We start from the raw sequence: 26,198 nt of genomic DNA on the forward strand, positions 1-26,198 counted from the left end.
TCTGTATTTTAATTAGCCTATTTCTGTTACCTAGTACGTAAGATTAACCTTGTGTCTTTTAGATATGCTTCTATTTGAAAGAGGTATGTAAGGCTGCATAATCCTGGAGGCTCAAGAAGGTATACTAGCAGCTTATTGAACATTACATAGTCTTTTGGGGTTGGTCCCGTAAGGATGAAAGATCTGAGTAAGCATCTGTAAACACTTTCACTAACTTCTCTCATATGCAGATATGTCATTTAGGAGCAATGTGTGGATGACCTGAGATATGGCCATTAGTTGGATGGCCAACCCTACAGGGTTATGCTTTTGTATTTCTCAGAAGTGAGAGAGCGTTCTTTGCCTACCTAGAGGAGGGAGGAACATTTTGATGAAAAGGAATATATTTGCTTTTTAGAGTACCCAATTCTTAAAATCCTTTGTGGTGAACTGATACAAGCAAGAACATTTTAAAGAGGAATTCCTTAAGGAGAATTTTAGTAAGTAAAAGGAGATAAAATCAAGCCAGAACTTGCCCTGGAAGTAAACATGACACAGTCAAAAGTGCTAAACTTTGGGCACATCATGAGAAGGCAAGACTCACTGGAGAAGACAATCATGCTAGGGAAAGCAAAGGAAGGATAAGAAGGGGAAGAGCAACTATGAGATGGATCAGTTCCATAAAGGAAGCTACCACCTTAACTTAACATGGCTGTCAAGCACAGGGCATTGTGGGGGGCATTCATTCATAGGTTCCCCAAGTTGGAGACAACTTGACAGCTGAGAGCATAAGGAGGAGAATGATGTAAGCCACTCTGAGTTCTTAGGTAAGAAAAAAAGTTGGAATGTAAATAAATAATTTTTCAAGAATAAAACTCCAAAAAACAAACAAACAAAACCCCTACATCATCAGGTTTTAGGTTTCATTATCGTATGGAAGCGCAGTAATATTTCAGAGTGGTTTTGAGAGCTGATGTGACCTTCCATAAAATGCAAACATGAAACAATTACAAATAGGTTTTAACTTTATTTACTAAATTGATTAGAGCAGTGTTTCTATAATGATAGTCCAATGAGTAACACACTCCTAGTCCACAAAAGAACCCTGAAAAGATTTCTGAGGTTTGTTTGCTTGTTTTTTAAGGAAGTGGTTCATATGCTTTTATTGATAGGACATTATGTGTAACTTTTTGCCTTATCCTGCAAGGTGACGCAATTAGGACTTCTCTTCTAAGCCTAATTAGAATGTCAGTCTTCTGATGGTAAGTACAATGTTTCTGCAACTCTCTGTGTGACTTCAGAGGGATATGAATATGGAGCAATGATCCACACCTTCCAAATAGGATGGTAGTGCATCTACTTTGGCTATATTTACTTGCAAGAAGGTACAAGAATATGCCAACTGAAAGGGTACTCATAATTTAAAGTATACCTCCTGCTGCTGCACTGCCCTTGGCATGTAAGGTGTGCAAATATGTAGGGCAAATGAAACATGAAGAAGAAATCAAAGCAGTAAGACATGCAATACCAAGGGACACCACTGCAAATACTCTTGTCAGTTGATCCAGCACAAAGGGTAATAATGGGTGACCAGAAATTATGGATGAATGAATAGTTGACATGAATATGACAATTATTCACATTTCTACAAATAAAAATGGACACAGAAACTTCTTTGTGTTATTTTTGAGATAAATAAATAAATGTCCAAAAGGTCATGGTCGACCTTTCCTCGGGAACATGACACTGAACTTGAAGCAAAACCTGATTAACACAAAGTTCGTGTGGAAAGAACTTCATTATGCTTGCACATTTAGGGTATGGGCCACTGAAAGTTAAGTATATCTTTTGTAATTTTAATGAAACCTGTGCATACTGAATTTTGGCTTGATTACACCCTTGTTTTCAAAGAAGGCATGAAATGACAGAACCACTGTAGTTACATGTACTGTTCAGAGACACTAATATATACAAACGTTTAGGGGTTATGATATATTTTGCCACAAAGCAGTGGCAAAAGCCAGTGTGGTGTAGTGGTTAAGAGCATGGGACTGGGACTCGGAGAATCTGAGTTCTAGTCCCTGCTCGGCCATGGAGCCAACTGGGTGACTTTGGGCCAGCCACAGACTCTCAGCCCAACCCACCTCACAGGGTTGTTGTTGTGGGGATAAGATGGAGAAGGAGAATAATGTATGCTGCCTTGAGCCCTTTGAGGAAAAAGGCAGGATATAAATCGAATAAATAAATAAGCCTCACTGATTTCACTGGTAATTATACATGGATAACAGTGGTTAGGATTGCAGCCTTTGACTAGCTAAGACACTGTTTATAGCAGATCTGACATTATACCAGCCAAGCAAAACAAAAATTAGTTATTGGTACGGAATTGTGATTTAAGTTGGAAACTATGATACCTTAACATCAGTAATAATGGGAAAAATTCTATTTCTTGTTATTAAAACCTTACTGTGCCAGCATTCTTATATACTGAAGCACTACTGTGCTGCTCTGGTTTTAGTTTAGTTTAGTTTAGTTTAGTTTTTTTGTTTTTTTTTTTGCTTTTTTGGGGGGGATAGGAGATGGTCACATGTACGGACTGAATATTAGTTTTTTGCAGTAGCAGATATGTTTGTGTCACTGTGAATAATACTGCAATTCACTTGCATGTTATTTGTTCTGTTGATAGCATTTGTAATGTATAGCACAATTCAGAAAAGCAAGGTTTTTGTTACGGAAGGGACAGAATTTTCAGGATTTCAAACAATTTTTCCAAAACAGAAATTTTGATTCTAACACATAAGTATTATACTCAGGCATATCCTACTTAACAAAGGCTGAATTCATCACAATTTCAGGTGCTGCTCCTTCTCGAACAGATAAGCCATGTCACTCTTCTGTCGTAACTCTGTCTCATCAATATTTAAGAATAATGAATTACTTTATGACTAATCACTATGACTGATTCAGAGTATAACTAAAGTCCTCTGTTTTAAAAGCCAGATACATCTGAATACATAGGGTTTCCACTTGAAGTACATATGCTGGTGCCACAATAAGAAAGTAATTGCCATTAAATGTACCTTTGTTATTTCCAAGGCCATAATCAAATCCTTGTCCATTACTACACCCTGTCCCCTTATTGAAGGTTTGCAGTGAGAATGGGCTTGGTGGTGGAGTCTGACCATTTTGATCTAGGAGAATTTGTTCTGTAAAACAATGAAACTTGTTTTAGAATCAATTCCTTGTGTCATTGAAATGGAAATGTAAGCTGAAATACATCCACACAATTCATAACTAATTCCATGGTAGGCTTGTACTGAATCAAACAGGCATTCTTTAAATTATTATGTGACTACAGCCCAGTCCATCCCATGTTATTCATGTGAAAAGGATCTACATATTGTAAAGGGAATCGGGACCCCTACCTCTGACATCCATCTGTTGATTGTGGATGCTTTGAATAGAGGAATCCTATTCAAACATGTGCACATAGGAGCAAAGACCCAGCGTAATTGGGACTGCAGCTCCTGCAGAAGTTTACCCTTCCTAAACATCCACATGGAGGGAGTAGAGCAAAACCATACAACCTCAAATGCACTATGGCCACACTGCTCTTTTCTATGCATCATGCTATTAATACAAAGTAGAGCATCTGCTTTCTTCTTATAAAATATGAGAAGTCATTCTATGCTGAATTCCTGCCATATTTGAACTAGCTTCAAAATACATTTAAAACATTTCAAGTTTTAAATGTATTACAAATTGTTGTGATTTCTTTAAAAATAGTTTTGCTGGGCCTCAAAACTTTGGCCTAACTCTGTTAGGTTCACTGAGCTAATGTGGCTTGGGTATAGCTCAAGACTAGTACAAAACTGTGATCACATTCTAAAATACTTAGCTTTGCAAAAATTTCACAATGAATTCTTAGATTTACACCTAAACTTCATACTGGTTGCACACTTATTTTTAAGTACTTGGAACAGGCAGCTTTGTCAAAATGTAGAGCACTTGCCATCTTCATGCCGGAGATACTGGTTTCCACCTCTGTCTCTAGCTAAGGACCATGCTTCGCCTTCATCACTTTCACAGAACTCTACCATGCTGTTTTTATCCATCTGCACCCATGTTCCTTCAGAGTTAGTCACCTGGTACACACACACACACATACACATATAAAAAAGCACTTTTAATTTACTTTTCAAATTATTAGCCAATGAGATGCAGCAATATTCTTCCACATGTGAAAAGTTATTTTTTTTCCTGTCACAGAAAGGCATTAGATGTTTTCAAGTTACAAAGAGTACGTACAAATAAAAATAATTTGCAGCCATAGGAAGTTTAAGATCATTAGTATTTTTCAATGTGTTATACTGGATTATGCACAGAATAAAAGAACAGCCAGATCATCAGAACAGTTCCCAATTAAGCATAGTAATTGTCACCCAGTTGTATGCAGGGATTGGATTTGATTATTCTTGAAGCCAGAAAAAGAGAGAGTCTGAAAATGACACTGTGTATTCAATATTCACAAAGTTGCTATATGCTGTTTAGGAAAGAAAGTAGCATGACACACTACATCCTCAAGCCCATTGCAATAGAAGAGCACCAAAGCAGGATCGCTGCATGCAATAACAATGAATACCAAGCAATAATTTTTGAACTCCATTGTAACCCTAAAAATAATTCATCAGCAAGCTCTACAAATATACACTTAGCATATGACATAATTCTCTGATGAGCCAATAATATTCTTAACACATGTGCATGAGAAAAATCCAAACTTATTTGATGCTAGTTAATGAAAACACATGATCAAGGCAAAAGAGACTTGCATCAGATTACAACATAAACCAACCTCTAACAAATTAACCAGGATGGAAAACCTTGCGCAGGAGGACTGCTTTTCTTATGATTGCTATGATTATCAACTAGTATCTATGAAGATAAGAACTGAAGCTACAAGGATCCATACCTCGCCCACTGCCTTGACTTTGTTTCCCAGAACTAACATTCCAATTGGGATACCTCTAAGGTTGGGACAGCTTCTGACGTTGTGACCTGAGGGGCCAGTCTTCACTACCTTATATACTCCAGGCCCACCACGAAGGAACGACATATCTGGCTCCTGCATTACTGCTTCCTGAGGACAGTGTGAGTTTAGGTCTTTGAAAAAGTCATCTGCATTAGATCTAGACTCCTGAAAATTTTAGGGGAAAAAAAACCAAAACAAACAAAAAGCCCGTTAATAATGCCTTTGTACTTTTCACCTAAACCCACTCAAATTTTTGATAAACCTGCAGCTAAGGTCTTGCCCTAATATTTAAGATAACATTTCTTAAACTGTAGATGCTATCATGAAATAGGAACTGAACTTGCAGTGCTCAGTGAATTACTCCTAAACACAAAGAATATAAAACGTTTGCTATGAATGTTTCTAAAATAAAAGATATGCATCTAAATCACAAACATTGGAAGCACCACGCAAGCAATTCGCCATTTGTCATAAAAAAAAACCAAACATGATACATACAAAAGACCAAGAATACAAGACTATGACTTAAAATATGCATGCAGGAGAAGACAAGAAGGAAGAGGAAATGAAGGTATATATGTGACTGATGGATATACTGAGTATCGTGTTATCTTAGAATACAGCATTCAACAGGTAGCTCCTACAGAATTCTAAAAATCCCTATGGGATATTGTTACCAGATAAAATTGGAGACACGGTGATTTAATGCAGTTTACTCAAACTGTTCCTCACAGTTTTCTCAGGGATACCTCAGATTAATGATAGTGGACTAGCTTGCTATGGAGGTTCATTGGCTTGTTCTCCTGACCACTAGTGAAGGGATGGCAGTGAAGGGTAGTGTGGCTGACAGCAGGGGAAACTGGTCTCCAGACTGCCCCAAGTTGTCCACTTCTGCTCTAGGGATGGTCTACATTTGCCCTGGGTGACAGCGAGACCTAACAGAGCCCATGAACTGAAGGGGAAGCCCAGAATATGATCCAGACTCTTCAGCAACACAAAGCAGTTCCTAAGCAAACATTAACAAGTAAGGAAAGTCTGAAAGCCATCAATTTAAAGGTTTAGATGTCTCATTCTCCACAGTGCCAACAACTACACAAAAGACTGATCCTAAAGGTTAAGAAAACTCACCTGAGAGGGAAAAGGTTTGGAAGTCCATGAAAATAAGTCCAAATCCCTGACTCCTTGGCTAGCATTAAAGATACTCTATGTAAAGTTTAAGATAGACAAATATCAACAGAAAATTGGAACAGTAATACATCAGAAGAATTAGAGACAGGTAGAATGCTTTAGATTTTATTGTTATTTTCTTCATCCTTGTAACACAACACATTTCAAGGAGAATTAGAATTAAGTAAGCAGGAGCCACTGTTCACCATGGGGAAAAATATGTTGAAGACAAACAGCTTATAAAGCTCTGAATGATGTAGTGTGTCATGCCATTCACTGAATATAAAGGTTCTTTTATAAAACATTTGGTGTATGGCAATTCCCATCCTCCTGTCTGAATGAGAATACCAGCCCTAACGCAAACCAGATTTGTTTTATGAAAGACAGTCTGCCACTTTGTGAAGATTTTTTTTTTTCCTTGGGGGAGAGGGAAGTAAGGAAAACGATTGTATGAAGACATTCAGCCACCTATTCGTAACTCAAAAGGATTAAAATGTTGCTGGTAGCACTTAAGAGAACTTTGGAAAGCATCTTAATGCCATATGAGTCAACCACATTAATAATGAAATGCACTTTACAGAATACTCTGCCATTCTCATGGTTTTTAATGCATTTACAAATTATAAAAATAATGTGCTTTTCACACATTTATTAATATATAGTGTTATTGTTCATGCTCTCTGTTGCATCGTAAAATCAAGAAAAACTATTTTTAAAGCAGTGAAACCCAAGAAGGCCATAAATGCCTTACTTTATGACTAGAAATGATTACTTTTCTGCTGACTAGAAAAAATTCTACTCAAAGAAGAGTCTGATTAACTATTGGAAGAATTACTCTCTTCTGCAAAACCCATTTTGGGGGGCATCCTGTGGCTCAACCCCAAATTATCAAAACTCACACTCCTAAAAACTTCCATCCCCAAACCTGTAGAGGCCTGCGTGCTTACTTGACAGCAGGAGAAGGCACTCCAAAAAGCAAATGAGCTTCTATATTGTTTCAGAGGCTTTAGTGTGGAGCCCTTATGCTAGAACATAGGTTCTAGAAAGAATCCCTGATTCATATTAAGCCTTATGAGAACCAGTGTTTGGTTTGGAACAAACAGCTTGCTTAACATAAAGGTAAGTTATTTTCAAATCTTATTTCTGAACAATTACATTAAACAAATGGTGAATATGTGTAAAAATTAAATTTAAAGAAACATTACTCTAAACCAGGGATTTGGTATTTAAGTAAATTATTGCAGTCATAATTGATACAGCTGTCAAGTTATACACAATTTCTTTTTCTGTCTCAGTTTACACATAACAACGCATCACTTTTTAAAACGATTAGTTTTTATGGACAAGCAGGCTGCACCTCTTCCTTTGACTGTGGAGCTCAATGCGCAAAACCAGAGCGCTCAGTTGTTTGGGACTTAGCAACCTATTAGTTGACCCAACAGCCATCAGTTAACTGTTGCGGGTTAGCCCAGAAATAGTTTAGTGGTTACTTCACAAGCCATGCTGCACAACCAATAAAAGAGGTTGATCATGGGTTGTGTAGTAAAGTGTCCAATTATCTGTAAAACAAACAGTTTTTAAATTGAGGGATTAGAATTACATTTGAAACAATTGTGTCTCTCTATAAAATCTTAGCACCCACTTAGCTGAGTTTTGCAAAAATGCATTCATGATGAGATCCATATAATGAGATTCATCATGTTCCAGGCATGCACTGGGCCTCGCAATCCCCAGGGGAGCTAAACTTGAAAGTAAGGGAACCTTCTTGATGGAAGAAGCAAAAACTGGAACCGAAAAAATCCTTCCAATCAGAAGCGATTTCTGTCTACACATGGATTCTAGTCTTTGATGTCTAATACATGCAGTACCTTGCACAAATCAGGTGGCTGATGGCCTTTCTGTTCAAATGGAACAATGAAATATCAATTTTGCACACATCTCAAAATAACATTTGTTAGAAAATAAGCTGTATAAAATTTAGATTAGAAGATTAAGGAATAAAATGGAATAAGTAATATTGCAGACTTTCCACACATAAAACATAAAAATGCATTTCTAGAATACTCTTTCAAACATATGCTTTTGTGATATATGAATTATGTAAAAAGCAATGAAGATGAATTTAGCAGGAAAAGGCACGGGGTGATTGTGCGATGATTTTGAATATTCACAGTGAATTTACTTGTAAAAATGGTGATGACATGTTTTTCTAGCATACAGTATACTCACTGCCACTTTTACATATGTATATATCTATCACTACAAAAAGCTTTCAATATGGAATTGTCAGTCTATTCAATATTAGCACTTCTGCTATGTTTACCTTGCCACTGCACTTTCTTTAGAAATGAGAAAAAAGAAAAAGAAAAAATCTCCTAACTTTCAATTCACACACAAATATTTTCTGTCATTTCAGTCATGGATTCTAGGAAATACCGTATTTTTCACTCTATAAGACGCGCATGACCATAAGACACACCTAGTTTTTAGAGGAGGAAAACAAGAAAAAAAATATTCTGGATCAAATGGGAACATAATCACGGGCACATTCCCCATCACTTCCCCATGGGCTGCACATCTGACAGACTTACTGCACACACATATTCGCTCTTTAAGACGCACAGACATTTCCCCTTACTTTTGAGGGGGGAAAAGTGCGTCTTATAGAGCAAAAAATACGGTACTTTGCAAACACAATAGTAACATCTGCCCTTTAAAAAAACCCATGAAATTAGGGCTTTTCTTCTTAATTTTGTGCAGTGTATAATTAGTAAGAATTTCTTCTGACAAGTTCTGCAGATGATCATCATGAAAAAATAAGGGCTTTGTAAAAGAAGAAAAAGAAGAAGAGCCTAAGAGAGAGTAAGAAAACTTGCTCATCTAAATTGTGCATGACTCTGTACGATTCCTGGACCCAATAATATTTTGTAGCATTAAAGCTTTGTTTGTTCATTGTTCTTTTTTTGTAACACACTCTGGCAAATATATTGTGGAGGGCTATTTGCAATTTAATACTTTCTGCTGAACGTTTGAACTTACTAAGGGAAATCTTAAATAAATAAAAGCCTTGGATTCTTCCATACCTTCAAGAATACTTGGCCTTCTTCTGTCACATTTCTTTACATATATTAGTTTCTTACATACATTAGTTTCTGGCCAACTAATCAGAATTATTGACCAATTTTATTGGAGTGTCAGTGGCACAAAGTACAGTGAGAGACACAAAAGCCAGATAATATGCACACTCAACACTCTTCCTGGTCTGATATTTCCCCCTGATAGCTAAAGACTAAATAGGTTCAATGTCCAAGTATCTGCGCAAGTTAAAAACAATAATTTATGGAGGAATAAATTCTGGGCAAGATGGACAAAGACAAACAATCCAGGAAACCAGTGAAGGGAATTACTAAGCAAGCTCTAATAGTAAGTTGTTCTCTTTTTGTTGTCTTTATCATAATTTGTAGAAATTAGTCCGGGATACCTTATTTATTGAGTGTACTGTCAAACCCAATTTTCAGATCTATACATTATTGGATAAAAGACCACTCAAATACACACTTCCATCAGAGCTATTACTTCTACAAAAGGAAACGAGTTGTTGCCTAAACTGAAAGCACACAGAAACATTCAAGTAAGTGACCAAAAGCTAATAATAAAATTGCTGAGTGCTAGGCCTTAGCAGCCTTAAAAGAAGAAGGAGAGCAAGAGGTGGTAGGTATGTTTCTAATGTGATCAAAGCCCACGGGAAAATCTAGCATCCAAGCAGCCAACTGGACAGCAAGGAACACATAGGCCTCTATGTAGCAGCCCGGTAGGGATAATAAAAGTTGTTTGTTGTGCATGAGGTCTCCAAAATGGGCCATTATAGCAACTATCAGATTTGGGAAATCAATGGGCTATCTGATTAGCTCTCAGATGGGGCCAGCAGAACAAACAAGCACCATGCACCAAGTGACTTCCATGATAGTATCTGACACAAACACACACCAATCTGTTTAACTTTCCCCAACTGACAAGTTTATATGAAGGTACTATTGACAGATATATTTAAACCAACTTCTATCATTTCCTTCAAAGCAGAAGAAAATATCTAGAACATATATCAACGTATTGCTTAACACTAATGTTTACCTTTAAAGTAGGTTATTTTAAAACAAATGAGTGTTATCCTGTAATACATACAGGTTTTTTGCTAGACGCCTTTGAAAATTCCCTACAGAAGCACAGTCTCCATGCCACCACTGCATGAAATGCTGCATGTACATTCTTTGTCACGCAAAGCCATCTTTCAACCAAGACACCACCTTCCTGCTATATTTGTTCATGCACACACGTCACTTACTGAGCCATTGCCACATACTTTAAAATAAATAATAATAAATATGTACTAGATTATGTCATCTCTAAGTACTAAAACTCATCTTGCCCTGTCCTTAACTTTTTATAGATCTGCCATCACAGCCACAAATAGCAGCTTAAGAAATACTTGCTGCATTTGAAAGAAATGATGAGCCGCAGCTGCTAAGTTTGCAAAAGCTGGCCTGGGCTGCCACGGACAGGGCACTTTGGCGGATCTTCATTCATAAGGCTGCTACAAAGACAGAAATGACTTGACGGCACGTTACAGAAACAACAAACTGCTGAGAATTCTGGCTTATCAGCTGGTGTGTATTGCCCAACCCACTTCACAAGGTTGCTGTTGTGAAGATACAACTGAGAGAAGAATTATGTATGCTGCCATTAGTTCCTCCTAAGGAAACATGGCAAGATTCAAATATAATAAACAAACAAACACTTTTGCTTGGTTCTTTCTGCAACAGCTACAGTAACCAGGAACCTACCTCGTACCAGTCACAGAAAGCGTATCAATCATCACCTAAGTAGTTTACTTAAGCTGCAGTGCGGATTGATCACTTTTTGCCTAAAAACTGGCTGGCTGCCACCTTGTTGTACTGTCTGAACCTGGGCTGCTTGGCTTGCTTGAAGGGAAACCAAACCTCAAACAACCCAACAATAGTCTGAGCATTAATTGAGGGTTATTCTCCACTCCATCAAGCCATGCTAAACCATCAGGTTCAGGCACAAGCTGTGTCAGAGTGGAACTGTCCCGGCAAAAGTCTCTCGAGACAGCACAGCTTAAACATGCCATGGTGTGTGAACTGGCTCATTTTCTCTGAATTTGGACTTCTGGCTTGTTGTCTTCCAACAAACCATTTTTGAACCACACTTGGTTAGCTTCTAGCTTATGAGAGAAGGGCCAAGCCAAACGGAATGCTTATATTTCCCATGGCACTAGCATGTTTTCCAGTTACTAGTAAAGAAGGATACTTAGCCATTCTGGCTCATCCTTTTATACAAATACAGATATCCTCACTTTCGACCCTGCAGAGTTTTCTTACAGCAGCTAATATGCCCAGTACTATGCTCAAGGTGAGTCATATCTTTCACCAAACTCATTTTAACTAGATCTTCACTTGATGTGTTGAAGAATATAGCTGATACAGCACTATGCTTAAATTTAGTTACTCTGGAGCAGTGCAGATGTGATGCGTTAAATGGATCACGCAGTCTCTCCCCTTTCAAGTACAACTTGCCTCCGCCCTTCCCAGCAATCCTAATCCTGTGGATGAGAGTGACAATGTGCAAGCAGAGCACAGCAGAGAGACGGGCTGCGTGGTATCTGCCCTAGCCTGCACCTGAATTTTTTCAAACAATTATAAAATAAATCATACCAATTGCAAAATTCTTATATGTATTTGCTAGTTCAGGAATTTCCTATTTTACGCTAACATGTTTTTATTAATCAGACTTCTTCATCAAACAAGAAGCATAATTAAAAAGATACAAAGTATCAATATAGAGCCTAAATTAAAAAGCAATAAATATTTCTAGAAACAGGATGATATTATGCCAGTATCATTAAGTCTGTTTTAAAGCAACACAGTAGTGATTAGTATTTATTTTAAATAATTAAGTCAAATATAAATGGTACACTTTACATGAAACAAGGTTCCATCTTAGTATTTGCTTCCATCAGAGAGAGAGAAAAGAATTACTTCTCTGTGCCTTAACTCTTCCTACACTTCATCATTATTACAAATGCTAAAACTGCTAACAGGGATAATTACCCTTACAGGTGGAACAAACGGATGACCTTTAAAAATATATTTTCACTGTAATATTCTTAAAAATCTCATTTTACTTACATCAACAGGGACCAAAAGGCTTTTGCCAAGATGCTGGTTAAAAGAAAGGCACCAGGCTTCAGTGTAACCATTCATATTTGGAACGTATTTCCGTATCGTCTCATCATTCAGTCGTAGCCATGCGCCATCATCGTTGTGGATCTATGACAAAAGCCACAAATCGGGTTACTCAGGCAGCATATAATAAAGGAATGCAGATCAAGCATAGCACAACTTAATGGGAGCTCAAATCTGCTGTTATTTCACTAAATGTTTTCAAATAGGATCAGAAAATTTAAAGTAGATTTAGATTATGAATACAGGAACCCCTGTTCTAGAGAAGCAGTTGGTACCACTGGGAAACTGAAAAAAGTAATTGTTAGCATCTCATGTTTTGGGATCAAAAAGCTGGATTAGGATTTTTTTTTTTTTTTTGCTAAGAAGGAAAATTATGACTGGAACTGTACAAGTTAAAAATAAGCATCAAAACTCAAATCTAGGCACTCACAATAGACAATCTGAAGCTTTTACAAATGTTATATAAAACAGAGCCATTTAAATTTCTTGTAAATTTTCCAAAAACTTAGCTGACTTGAGATAAACTTGAAAAGTGAACAGATACTATAAGATGTTAACACAATGGCCCAGTGAGCACATAGCAACAATCCATGGATTATATAAACCATGGGTTGTCAGGGCAGGGTAGCACTAAGCAAGCCTAACAACCGAAGAATATCTGTTAAACTGGAAATTCTTTAGGGGTTAGCCCATCAACAAACCATGATTTAACTATGTGTTATTTAATGTCTAATCAACCCAGTGTTTCCAAGTTCTGAATTTACAATAAAAACCCAGAAATGGGACATTCCACGGATAACTGAACAAGTGCATCTGCTTCCCCTACTAGAGACAGGCAATCCCTGGGTTATACAAACTGGAAATTGCCATAATGTATGAACCAGGTCAGTGAAAAATATCCAACTTATTTTTGCCAAAATGCAATAGTAAGCATGAGTTTAAAGCAACACAGAAAGCAAAATGAAATGATACTGCTGATCATTTATGCCCATTACCTAAATACTTAGATATCCAAAAATCTTGTACATCCAAGGATTTACATGTATTCAGTGGGATTTCAAGCTTATTAGCTTTTGAATAACAGGCCTGCATTACATATCACAAATTGCTTTTGAAACTATCAAGTTTCAAAGAGGATTGAATGGCTCCTATTCAAGAACCCTAAATCCATTGGCCATGTGAGACTAGTAATGAGGTTCTTTGATGCTGGCCTGAATACATAAGTGATAATTTAATCTTAATTTCAGTTTCATATACATTTCTTGCAAGTTACCTCATCAATAAAGGTAATGGATCCATTGACTTTTACTATGCCTATCTGCTCACTCTGAAGGGAAGGGTGGCTACGGATACGTAGCCCTGCACTGTCCTTGGCCACAAATTTGCGAACCTAAGAAAAGCAAAGAGACAGTAAGGTAGAGAAAATGGAAAAGAGCTTGTTTTTTAAGGAGTATAAAGAAATGGCTTCAGATGATGAAAATCCACAGCAAGTGAAAGTCTACTAACAGCACTAGGTTAGTTCTAAATTTTCCCAGGCTGATACAAAAAACTTCAAATGTGTTCTTTGTCTGTCCTCTGGGAAGCCATATGGAAAAACAGGTCTTATTAAAAGAGTTGCTCACACACAAACAAACAAAACTGAGATCAAAGTTTATGATAAATCAGATATATGCAGTAGTCACAATAAACTGTATTAAATGGTGGCCTAATTATTCTAAAATGATGGTAAATACAGATATGTAAAACTATGTCCTTATTAGGCTAAGGTCATAGACTTGAGGCACGGGGTGCAGCCACCTTGATTATACTAATTAGATTTGGTGCTGGTCAGTGTCTGCAGGCAAGACCAGATGGGAACCCAAAGTACCTCACCTTGAATTCCACAAGGATATATGTAAGATTGCTGTTGGTGCCCCTGCTGGGAAAAAAAGACTCAACAGGACTAAACACTTGTGCCTAATTTTTCATCTGCAAATCCCAGTGAAGCTGGTGGGACTTACCCCTGTACAATTCATGTTAGGACTACATTTAAAATTTTGATGCCTTTTTAATGCTTTGAGATATTTGGTAAACTGAGGAAGAAGACACTAACTAATGTGCCTTATAACAGGGGAATTAAACCACAGACCTATGATCCAAATCTGGTCTTATTTCAGCTCCCAGGGGTTGCCAGGTGTCCCCTTTCCCATGTCCTGGATTTTTAGGAAAGAACTGATTTTGTTTTATTAGTCTTGTTGAAAAGATTACTAAGAAACTGCTAGCCCTCCTCTTTTAAAACAACTTAAGATGTCTTATTATTATGAAATGAAATGAAAATGCCAATGTTAACAATAAATAATTAAGAATTTGAAAATGCAAATAAGTAACAAGGAGTAAGTATATTAAAAGGAAGATACACAAAGACGCAAGCTTGCTTAGAATGAATTCTGGGTGACTGGCTTAAACCTAGTTCTCAAGATATGCTGGATTGCATCCAAAGAAACAATGCAGAGTTAAAAACCTGTCACTTGAGGTGTGAACATTTTTGAGACTTTTCAGGTCAAAAGTATGCTAAACAAGACCAGTCTGCATGATCAAACTTTAATCAAAAATGTTTTATTTTGATCATGTACATTGGACCAAAGTTTACCTATTAATTAATGAGCAAAAATATTACGTTAAGGTATGCACATCAAAAAGCTGGATATATAGATGACTGAAAAACTTAAAAATTTAGGTTTAATTAGCTAATTTTGAGTAAGGGTTCTCAAATATGATTCAGCATTGGTCATATCTAGTCTAAAAGGTATACATGTAAATGTTTTTTGTGGTTTTGCTGTATTTTTATGAATATTAGGTCACAAATAGAAAACTAAGACTGTGAGCCCTGATTTATGAAATGCTATGGACCAGTTATGAGGTAATTTCTACATAAAATGGTATAAATGTATAAATAAAAATGTTATTGAATGTGCTAGGTTCCTATTAGTAGCTCACCAGGCCTTTGCACCCATCAGTTGAATAATCTATTCAATATCAAACAATGACTTTGGTATACAGAGTAAGATTTCTTCTTTTTAGTTTATTAATACTAAAAGAGTAAAAATAAGAAATGTTTAGAATATTCTACTTCTTATTAAGATCTAAGAGTCTTTAGCTTTGCTTAACTATGAATGTGTTATTTCATGCAAGTTATATTTTGCTGTGATGTTAAGAGTATATTTCTGATAACATAAAAACTAGATCAAAATATTTTTCCTTATTAATTCTTGTGAGTACAAGACCAAAATTTATCCCACCTAAAAAAAATTGTTAGTTCATGCATCAACTGAAATGTTCTGATCAGCTATGGGTAGTTAATGGCTTTCTGATTACTGGAAATCTAGTTTGAATATGCTCAGCAATGGCCCTATCCATAACACCTTGACCCAACATGCACCAAACATCTGGATTTGTGAGGGCTTTTTTGCTGTACACTACAAGGTTGCAGTACAGTCACTGGCTGTAAGAGCTTAAAGCTAACATATGCTGGCTTTGTTTGCACTCATTCCCCTGGCCTCTTTTGCCTTCCATCACATCCATCACTAGAACGCCGCTCTCATGAGCTTGTCTAAAACTGAATTTGACTTTTGGACTGAAAGAGATGCAGCACATCATCCTTATGGTAAGAAAAGTTTCTTTTCATTGTGAAATAGTTTGCACAGATGGTTCTAACTGAGACTGCAGTATGAACAAAGTTACAACGCTGCTTCCCCATATGGTCCCAGTCAGGCTTTCCACCACGACCATTGATTTTATTTTATTTTATTATTTGCTGTTGTAGGGCTACTAATGTGACTCATGTCCCAGGCAGCGTTAAGCATCACCGGCATCCTTCTTTTCCATTTCATGGCAACAGATGGCTGTGACTACCAACTGGTTTGCCTTCAAAAAACTATTTGGAGATGGTTGCCAGTATAATTTCTTGCTAGCTAAAATGCTTTAAATAGGAATTCTTGCAATAATAGGTCACCAAAAATGTTTGCAGACATGAATAATGTTGCTTTGAATGAAGCAAATAAAAGAACATAGCAATGGCCATTCTGTGCCTATTTATTTTATTTATTTAAAACACTTACATGCTGCCTATTTTGTCCATGGCATCTCTAGGTGGCTATGTACTGGTGCTTCCAAATGGAGGGCTCCTTGTGCTACTACCAGCCCTCAAAATACATCATGCAGCTTCTTTTGCTTACTGAATTTTTTCGGAACAGAAAAAAGACAGAAGAAATGGGAAAACACAAAAGGCTCACTAGTGGAATGTGACTTTGCCTGGACACCCAATAAAATTTTGTTACTGAGGCAGGACAAGGGCATGATGAAAGCTTCCTCTGGAAGCACCCCAAAATTAACTCCAGAATGTGCATCTATGAAGTCCCCTTAGACTACTGGCTCTTCCAGCCAGCTACTGTATAATATAAGGGGCACTGGTTCTCAGTCAGAGATCTTTCACAGACAAGCTATTTGAAATACTTCTAAAGGATGTTAGAGCAAGAACACCAAACCTTCTGCTTCTGAAACATGTGCCCTGATATCTGAGACTGGCACTTAAGAGAATAAAGGCAATGCATTTAAATGAACAAATACCATGTCAACTAAAGCATAATAATTGTAATTCTTATACCTTGTTTGGCAAAGGCTCTGCTTTTGGTTTTACCAGTTGGGTTCCTGGCGGTATCATTCCTTTTGGGGGATCTTTTACTTTTACTTCTAGTCCAGCATCTGTAAAGGAAAGAAATTATTATGGAGTACCAAGGGTGAAAAAGAAATCTACATACTGCTTGAAAGTTATTGCAATCAAAAGCATTTCATTTCAGTTCTTGGCAATACAAAATTAAGCTATCACCCTGTTCTGTGAAAACAGCTCTCTAGTATAAATGCAGTAGAAATATCCAGTACACATCACATAAAATAAATTGGACTCCTGAATCCAGATTCATGCTGTTTTCTTAAAAAGTCTACTTTTGAGAAATATTAATTCTGTTTAGACAAGTGCTACCAAAGACCCATTAGAAAAACAAGCAGTAACAAGTAGAAGTTTTTTTTAGCAGTCTTGTCATCAATCGATGAAGAGTTAACTATGAGCATAAGACTGAATGAACAGAAGCCAGTGTTCAAACACTAATACAGAAGGTGCAGTCCTTCACTTCTTTTTGCCTTGGCAAAATCACAGAAATGCTCATGCTTTTCCATGAAACCAGTTGTCTGTCAAAGACTATTGGTAGGAAAGGCACACATAAAACGTAAGTATGTATGGAGGATTTCAAGGGCCACTTCAATTTCAGAAGCTTATGTTGAAAACGGGTTTTTTGGAAATAACTCATACAAGTCTAAAATATTGTCTAAGGCTGCAAAGAGGCAGGCTTGGCTCAGATTCCATATGCAGTGGTAGAAGAGACCTCCAGCAAGTATAGTGTGAATTTGGTCAGCCATCTACTATACAAATAAAATGAATTTACTATTAGTATTAACTGTAATATATTAGTATTAACTGTACACTAATACACATGTATTCTGATTATTAGCTTTGTCAGATGTCCTGCCTTATTTTTTTCCAAGTACTTTAAATATGATTTTGAAGCAGAAACTAAGGGCAGTGAAAAAATATTTATGATGAACCTTAACAAAAATTAATTCAATAATGCTATAGATCTGTTAACAACTTGAAATGACACAAAGATTAGGACTTTTTATATACCTATTTCGATGCCATCAATTGTAACATGAATAGTGTACAGACCAACGGCTCCTGGAGTCCAGTTAGCACAGTAAGTCCCATCATTGTTGACTCTTATCAACATGTTTTCACTTGGTCTAGAAAAAAAATTGGATAGTGAAATAACAATACCCCATCCCTTAGACATTAATTCCGATATTCAACATGCTTAAAAATCTCAGCACTATATAATTAAATACTGGAAACAAACAGTATTTGGGTAATCAAAGCCCTATGGCAAATTTCCTCTGGAGATGTTACCCAACATTCTGGGAATTTCCGCCCTTTCCTTCCTAGCACATTTGCACTTCATTTGCCTCCGCTAATGTCAGCTGGGATTCTCATAATTGTAAACTCCACACCCCGTAAGTTAGATTTGCTTTTTTCATATGGCCGTACTACTGCAGCCCTGACTATGAAAGGTCAATTTTGAAGTTAAAGGAAATTTCAAAAATGCTTCAGCATATGACATGGAGACCAATGTTTTTTAAAAAAGAAAAGGGCAGTTTGATAGTGACAAATTCCACTAGATGCAAAGATGCCTTTGGATGAAACCAAGGCAGTTTAACACTGAGGAAATCCAAAGAAATACATGAAAGTTATAATTCAAATCTGGTAGAACAAACCACAGAGCTATAAGTTAATACCACTTTCTCCACGTTTAAGGAAAGTAAAATAAAACAATTTTTTAGATTACACATAGTGCTTTCTGAAGCACTGATACCTAAATGAATTTTTGATTCAAAAAATCAAAAACCATATACACATGAAATCACTTTTTTAAATTGTATAGATCAAAATTCTTCTATGTCTTACTTTTTAATGAAATTATTACCTCTTAGGTGTTGGAGAAGCAAAACGTAACTCTTCAAAAGAATAATTTTCATATATCTATAAAGCAAAGAGCACATCAAACTGTGACCGTTGAAATATGAATCGCAATATTTACACCCTGGTTCTTCAACTATACAGTGTGGCATTATCTGAAACAGATGACATTTCTCCATCTCTGAAGGGACTATATTCTACACAGAAAAGCAGTGTACAGAATAGCTACTATATTTATTTATTTACCTTAACTTTCATATAACCAGAGCAACCACTCTAGAATGAAGAAATGTCTATTTTCTTCATGGTATCTCACCTGACTGCTGAGAATGTCAAGGCATACCACCTAAATTAATTATAAACAGTGTGCTGTGACTACCCACTTCAGCGTTAAAATGAGGGCTGTATCCAGCACTGATGATAAAGGAGGACAGGAGACCAGACAAACACACTTTCATACACAAACACACTTGCCGCACAATCACTGGGATGGGGGAGCCAGCACTCAGGGGGAGCTTCAGCCTCACCCCATGTCCCAGCAGTCCTGCAGCAAGATCACTGGGAGGGGAGCTGTACGCCTTTCCTATCTAGCTCCTGCATCAGCAAGAGATGCATGGCCCTCATTTCCGCTCAGTGATTACAAATGAGAGGGTGATTTCCCCTGCTAGTGCTAGGAAGCAGAAGTCCTGCTCTTATCTTCAGTCACTGAGAAGAGATAAGCATGAGTATTCCCTTTCACAAAAAGTGTACAAGGTTTCCACACTGTATCAGCCACACCTATATGGCCGATAGGTTGGTTATACGTGCTTTAGTTTATCCTCCACTTCCTTTTCTTCCTAGGATCAATATTTTAAAATGTATGCCTTAAACAGCATAACTTACCTTCATCATTGTAATAGCAATATAGCGAGCTTCTTTCACTATCATTGGTTCATAAGAAGCATCAAGTTTCGGTGAAGGAAGTCCTCCAAAGGTCATGTCAGTGCTAGAAGTAGCAGTACCTGCAGGACTGCCAGGTATACGCTGCAGTTTCTTTGCCTGTTCTTGCTGCAAAGATGTTTTTTTCTGGGAAACAGGAATTGCTTTGACTTCCACCTGAAAAAATTCAATTAGAAATATGCTAATATAATTAAAGAATCTCTCAAATGGCCACCAATATTTCAACTTATCTGAATTAGTTTGGAAACATATCCTGTTTTCCAAACTGCAGTTTTATATGATCAGAAGAAATGTGTTTTCTCTAACCTACCAAAACAGTCAGAAAAAAAGCAGTTATTTCACCTATTTGTACAGCTTCTAAATTAGCTTTTGGGATTTTTTTTTTTAAAAAAAGTATTTAAAGACAAAGTTCCCCAATACTAGATTAATCTAGGCTGACTCATGAGAGGCTGACCCTCAAAACTAACTGTCTAGCTGTCAAGACAATCATGCTAGGGAAAGTCAAAGGTAGACGAAGAACTATTTGATGGATTAATTCCACAAGGGAAGCCACAGTCTTGAAATGCTGAGCAGGACTGTCAAATACAGTACACTTTGGAAGATATTCATCCATAGGCTCTCCGTAAGTTAGATACAACTTGATGCCATGTAACAGCACTACAGCTGACATTCAGAGACACGAAACTGCTTCTTTAAAATTATTATGCAAGGCACTGAAATTTCAAAAAATGCAGGAGCTGTAATGCTTGTTAAAGAAGAAGTTCATGAACACCTGAATGGTTAAAATAAACCAAATAAATACTCGTATATCAATATACCAGAACAACTGTTGAACACTAGCTAAATTATGAATTGAGTTTCAGTATGCTAGTCGTGCTGTAAATTATGTAAGGACTAAGCCATGAGGATCAGACCTAACTACTATTTTAAAAAAATTAAATGCCACCCTCTATGTATGTGCAATATACCCGAAGACACGTATCAGTATGTCATCTGTAGTCCATCAGTGATTACCTTCATATTAGGAACATGAACATCACCCCCATACTGGTCTTTTGTTTGCACAGTAATAACAGTCGGCCAGCCACATCGGATATCATCTTTATTTAGAATCAAGGATGTTTTCTGGGGATCTGCATATGAATCTGGCTGAAGCCATCTGAAACAGGAGGGGCAATATCATTAAGTAGATAATTAAAACTTTCTGTATGATCATGCTTTGTGTAGATGCAGAGAAGCATCTACAACAAAATTTGAAAAACATGTAATTTACATTATAGAAAGCAAGATAAAACTATTAGGTGCATAACGTAATCGTAGGTTCTTAATACATTTAACATACTGCACTATTTTCATCTTGTACATTTCATCTGCTATACAGATGTACATACAGAAACAACTGCTTAGATTTAGACAAATTATTTGTATTTTTTTACAATTACTGTGTTTAAATTCCAAGAGATCAAAATGTCATGTTCCTTTCTGTATTTATTAGACGTTCCAAATATAATGGAACATAAATGAAAGAGGAAACTCACATTTTCAAAGCAACTAACATAGAATGTTAGAGGAAAACCCAGTAACTTTAGAAGCACAGTGCATGCCATCTTTCATCATTTAAAAGGAAACCATCTTGACAGAACCTTTCAAGGAACCAAACTAATCATTATGATACCTTGCAAGCCGCCCACCACTTGATCCTGGTACACAGGAAATAAAGTCCTCCAAAAATGACTGTTCGTTGCTTTGCACTTGCAGTGGGAGATTTCCTTCTAGTGCCTCCAAGATAGTTGGTGAATGAGACAGCGCTAAGCCTTTACCCAGGATGCCCGAGTGAGATTTACAAACCTGGTTAGGATTTTAAAAATATGAAATATATCTAAATAAACTCATTGCCATTTAAAATGAAGTTACATTTCATACATTCATTTTTAAAAAAATCAGCACCCAATTGATTAAAAGCCTCTAAACAATAAACACTTAAAAATATTATAATTACAAAGGTTGTAATTCTCAAATTAAAACCAATACAACAAAAAATACAAAAAGGAAGGGCTCTCTTAAAATCAGAATTTTAAGGCCCAACAATTTATAGCTTCAAGGTCATCTGGACTGTCCCCTCCTCTAGCACTTCCCCAAAAAGAATGCAGCTATAGCACCTCTATTGAAAGTGCTGTTAACAAGATATCATACCCTTTATAAAGTACATCCTATCAAGAATTTGATATGGCTGTCAACTATTTATTGCACAGCACTTTATGGATGTAAATTGCTTACAAAGACAGACATGTAATTAGCTGAGAAACCTAATTCTGGAAAAGAAATGTCATAGCAGTTACTTGTGTACATATAGGGAGCATTCCTTGAACAGTGCATTTTTTAGTGGAAAGGCGGGGAAATAGATATACTAAAGTACTTGGCATACTGAAAGCTAGTTAGGACAGACAATGGGCTTAAGTTACAGGAAACCAGATTCTGGCTAGATAGCAGGAAAAGTTTCCTCACTGTCAGAGCAGTACAGCAATGGCACTTGTTATCTAGGGAGGTCATGGACTCTCCCACACTTAAGAAGTGGGAGCAAAGTGACTGGACAGCCATCTGAGTGGGATGGGATAATTTAGTGTCCTGTACTAGCAGGGTGTGGGACCTGATGGCCTTCTTGGCCCCTTCCAACTGTACTATTCTATGGTTCTATATAATACCACAGGAGAATTATTTCATCTGTGATATGTTCCCAACAATTCATACACTGGAAGAAAGAAAGACAGAAAAAATGGCTAACCAATATAGCTCAAGAACCCAAACCAAGTTTGTGGATCAACATGGTCATCCATGAAGCTAAGTCTAGAGCAGGAACTAGGCACTGCAGAAATACATCCTAAAACCTTGAGAACTGTGGACACTCAAGCAAGGCATGTTTAATTGAGAGATGGCTACTGTAAAGTGGACACGTGGACGGGGCATTCCCATTCCAACTCCATACCCAATGCTTAGGATGATTTCCTCTCTTCTTCTGTTTCTTGACCAATGCACTTTACCACAGCTGCAGTAACCATTTCAACTTAGAAACCTGATTCTTGGTCTTTCTACAACTCCTGCCAGTGGTCCCTCAGCTTGGACTTGAAAATGAAGGCGAAGTCACCTCATGGAACTTTTGTGTATTTAAAATCAAGATGAGTTGATTCTACTAGAGATAAAATAAATGCACGGGGTTGCACATGCAGAGGAGTTTCTATGTATATTCTGACAAGTGCAGCCCAAGCCTATCACGTACTCTGGAAAGACAGGAAATTCAAGTCTGCCTAAGCAAATCAGCATGTAACTAACTTTGTCAGGTGCCAGTGTGTTACAGTGAACAGAGTTTGACTAGAAGAAAGTACGGTCCAATTACTGCTCAACCATGAAAAATCAACATCTTTTAGCCTAATTCACCTCACAGGAGTGAGGGAGATGTAAACATCCCATGTAGAGAGACAGATGTGCACACCAATACATGCACACATATAACAGAGTTATATTTGAGATTTAACTTAAACCATGTTCCTACAGGGGGTTTTTCTGGTGCCAATTTTATTTTGGAAAGACAGCAGCAATTGTCTACCTGCAGAGCAGCCTCCTCCAGTATCTCAAGATCTTCTTCAAATTCATTACCTGTTTGCAAACAGCCAATAATGTCATGAAATCAAAATCAAAATGAAAATACAATTCAAAGCTTTAAAGGGACATTCCATTCTTTTCTAAGGCTTTAGATAACTGGCTTTCCCCTTAGTCCTATTTCAGGTAGTCATAGAACTCCTGAGTTCCCCACTGGCTAGGAAAAAGAACTTGGAAAGGTGTTCAAACCAGCTAGGACAAAAGGCTGACCCTTCTGTTCAAAAGCCACTTGACACACTGTGAAGTTATATACAAGCTTATACAAATGAACTAAGAGGAAGAAAATATTACACAGGCTGAACACTAGAAAACTAGAAGTCAGTCATTCCCCTTAGTCCTGTTAGGTCAAGACACAAAAAAGAATGAACACAATTCAACAGAAATGGTTCATAGGAAAGTATCTTCAGGAAAAAAAATTATACTTCAATTTTTTATCTTTGTGAGTGTTTAATATATTTTATCAAGGAAATGTATTACAGACCATCCTGAACTGGCAAGCTATGCTCATTGGCCAGAATCCACAGAAATGACAAAGTGCTCCAGAAACCAAGCAGGACTGCCAGCTCTCCCTAATCAAAACAGCAGCTCTTCATGCCACATGGGAAATCACTACTGAAGCTTGAAAAACCTCAAACACAGTTTGTGTTGTGGCAACAAGACCTGATATTTAACAAGGCAAACAAAACTCAACTCTGCTTAATGTGCACAAATTCTTAAGCCTAAAAAGGATCTCCAGTTTGAGACAGGCTATCTTTAACATCACATCTCCAATCCTGTGAGAGAGAGCAAGAGTGAGAGAGACGTACCAATGGGAAGTGCCAGGTCTTTCTTCATCAAAGCAGCTGCACATGCTCCTCCTAGATTGGCCAACTCTTTCTCTAGCTGAATGATACCCTTAAATTAAATAAACAATTTTTTTTAATGTGCCTTGAGGGGCTCAGCAAAATTTCGCACCTCCTCCACCTGACAACCACCTTAATAAAACCACTTAAATAAAATGTATAAATGATTTTCAACCTTCACATTTCTAATTAGTCTATATCTTACAAAGCAAGAATTCTGCAGCCAACACAGCCATTTTCTATAATTCATGTTCCCCTCATTTCAGGAATATACACGGAAGCTGTGGCTACAGCAGTGGAATGAACTGTGAAACCTAATGTGGGGGCAAGAACTACATCTCATCCACCGAGTAAATGATCTGGAGGAAAAACCTTGCCCTTGCCATCCAAGAGCTCAGAGTGCCCCTCGGCCCAGCAGGTTTTTACACTGCAAAGTTTGTGCCACCCTGCCTCTTCTTCCATGCTGCTCAAAATCTACATGAAATGGCTGAGTGAGGCTATGCGTATCTGATGATTTGCAGTGAGGAACCACAGTACTCTGATGATGGCAAGTCCTTCCTTTATATGATTCAGGTAAAGTTCTGAATTAGTTTCTGGAAATATTGATGGATTTGACAAAGGCCAACAAACTCAAGTTTACTCCAGGTAAAATAGAGGAGCAGTGTGGTTCATTTGAGCGGGAGAGCAGTGTTCTATCCTTTTTGGATAGAGTGCACTCCCCTAAAGGATTAAGCTCATAGGTTGGTGGTATGAACTAATCCAACTTTTCCACTGGTAGACCAAGAAAGGCTATAACAATATGCAATGTCTTTCAACAACCAATTCTAGTTCACCCGCTGTGACCTCCATTGGACAGAGATAGCTTGCCTAAGCTTTGTTATCCCACCTCTGGTAATCCCCAGATTAGATTGCTACAATGTATTATACATGTGTCTGGCTCTGAAGCCTACTTAGAAACTTTATAGTTAGTCCAAAATACAACTACAAACTGGGCAAGAAATCATGTCCTGTCAGTGGTGTGATGACCACCAATGGTGGCTGCCAGTCCATTTTTGAGCACAACTCAAAATGATGAGGCTTATATTTAAATCCCTGAATGGTTTGGGGGCTGAAATATCTGAAGGGCTGCTTTCTCCCACAGCAACCTGAGCATATGCTTGAAAGTTTTTCAAGGGGCTTTCTGCAAGAGATCCTGCATTTTCAGGAAAGTCCCAGGGTGGCCAGAAAAGGGGTCCTTCTGGTGTTCTCTTTTTGGAATACTCTTTCCAGGAAGGCTACCCTAGTTCTCACTCTCCTGTCTTTTCAGTACCAAGAGAAAACAATGTTATTCTCCAAACCTTTTTAACTACTTTAATTAGACTTCTTGGCACTGATATGTTTTTACTTGTTCTGTTTCAATGTTTTCATTTATTGATCTGATATACTGTGTTTTATTCTTTGCTAACTGCCCCAGGAGTAGAATTAGTAAAGGATTAAATGTGACGCCTCAAATAAATTAAATTACAATCAAAACACTGAATCCTTGTCAGCTTGATGAAGTTACATTGTTGATCTTCAACTAGTGGGCCAATAATGGCATGTAAACACAGCTTATGCTAATACATTAAAAGGTATTTCCCCATTATGTGGATTCATGTGATATGAAAAGTGTGAAGAATACAGATTTGCAGATGGATGGCTTTTCCCCACAACTCTGGCATACAAAGATAACATCGATTATATTAACACTTCAGATGCAAATCCTTTGTGTTGATAAAACT

The 26,198-nt window shown here is 37.3% G+C and overlaps 1 protein-coding gene across 11 annotated transcripts in view; it reads right to left on the bottom strand.

The window, feature by feature from the left end:
* The window catches only part of MYCBP2 (MYC binding protein 2), a 153,913-nt gene that overhangs the window by 47,940 nt on the left and 79,775 nt on the right, over window positions 1–26,198 (bottom strand). For 7 of the 11 annotated variants that reach the window (XM_044437784.1, XM_044437785.1, XM_044437789.1 and 4 more), the window contains 14 exons: window positions 24,403–24,490; window positions 23,544–23,593; window positions 21,618–21,790; window positions 20,957–21,101; window positions 19,886–20,098; window positions 19,011–19,066; window positions 18,158–18,273; window positions 17,084–17,181; window positions 13,715–13,831; window positions 12,385–12,525; window positions 6,140–6,214; window positions 4,952–5,176; window positions 3,992–4,124; window positions 3,060–3,185 (listed from right to left, as the gene is read on the bottom strand). In XM_044437784.1, the coding sequence (XP_044293719.1) occupies window positions 3,060–3,185; window positions 3,992–4,124; window positions 4,952–5,176; window positions 6,140–6,214; window positions 12,385–12,525; window positions 13,715–13,831; window positions 17,084–17,181; window positions 18,158–18,273; window positions 19,011–19,066; window positions 19,886–20,098; window positions 20,957–21,101; window positions 21,618–21,790; window positions 23,544–23,593; window positions 24,403–24,490 (1,756 nt within the window). The remainder of the gene's footprint in view (window positions 1–3,059; window positions 3,186–3,991; window positions 4,125–4,951; window positions 5,177–6,139; window positions 6,215–12,384; window positions 12,526–13,714; window positions 13,832–17,083; window positions 17,182–18,157; window positions 18,274–19,010; window positions 19,067–19,885; window positions 20,099–20,956; window positions 21,102–21,617; window positions 21,791–23,543; window positions 23,594–24,402; window positions 24,491–26,198) is intronic. The other 4 variants (XM_044437786.1, XM_044437794.1, XM_044437790.1 and 1 more) reach the window with 3 other exon arrangements.

Source organism: Varanus komodoensis, unplaced genomic scaffold (assembly GCF_004798865.1).
Source record: "Varanus komodoensis strain SLA01 unplaced genomic scaffold, ASM479886v1 scaffold31, whole genome shotgun sequence".
Classification (NCBI taxonomy): Eukaryota; Metazoa; Chordata; class Lepidosauria; order Squamata; family Varanidae; genus Varanus; species Varanus komodoensis.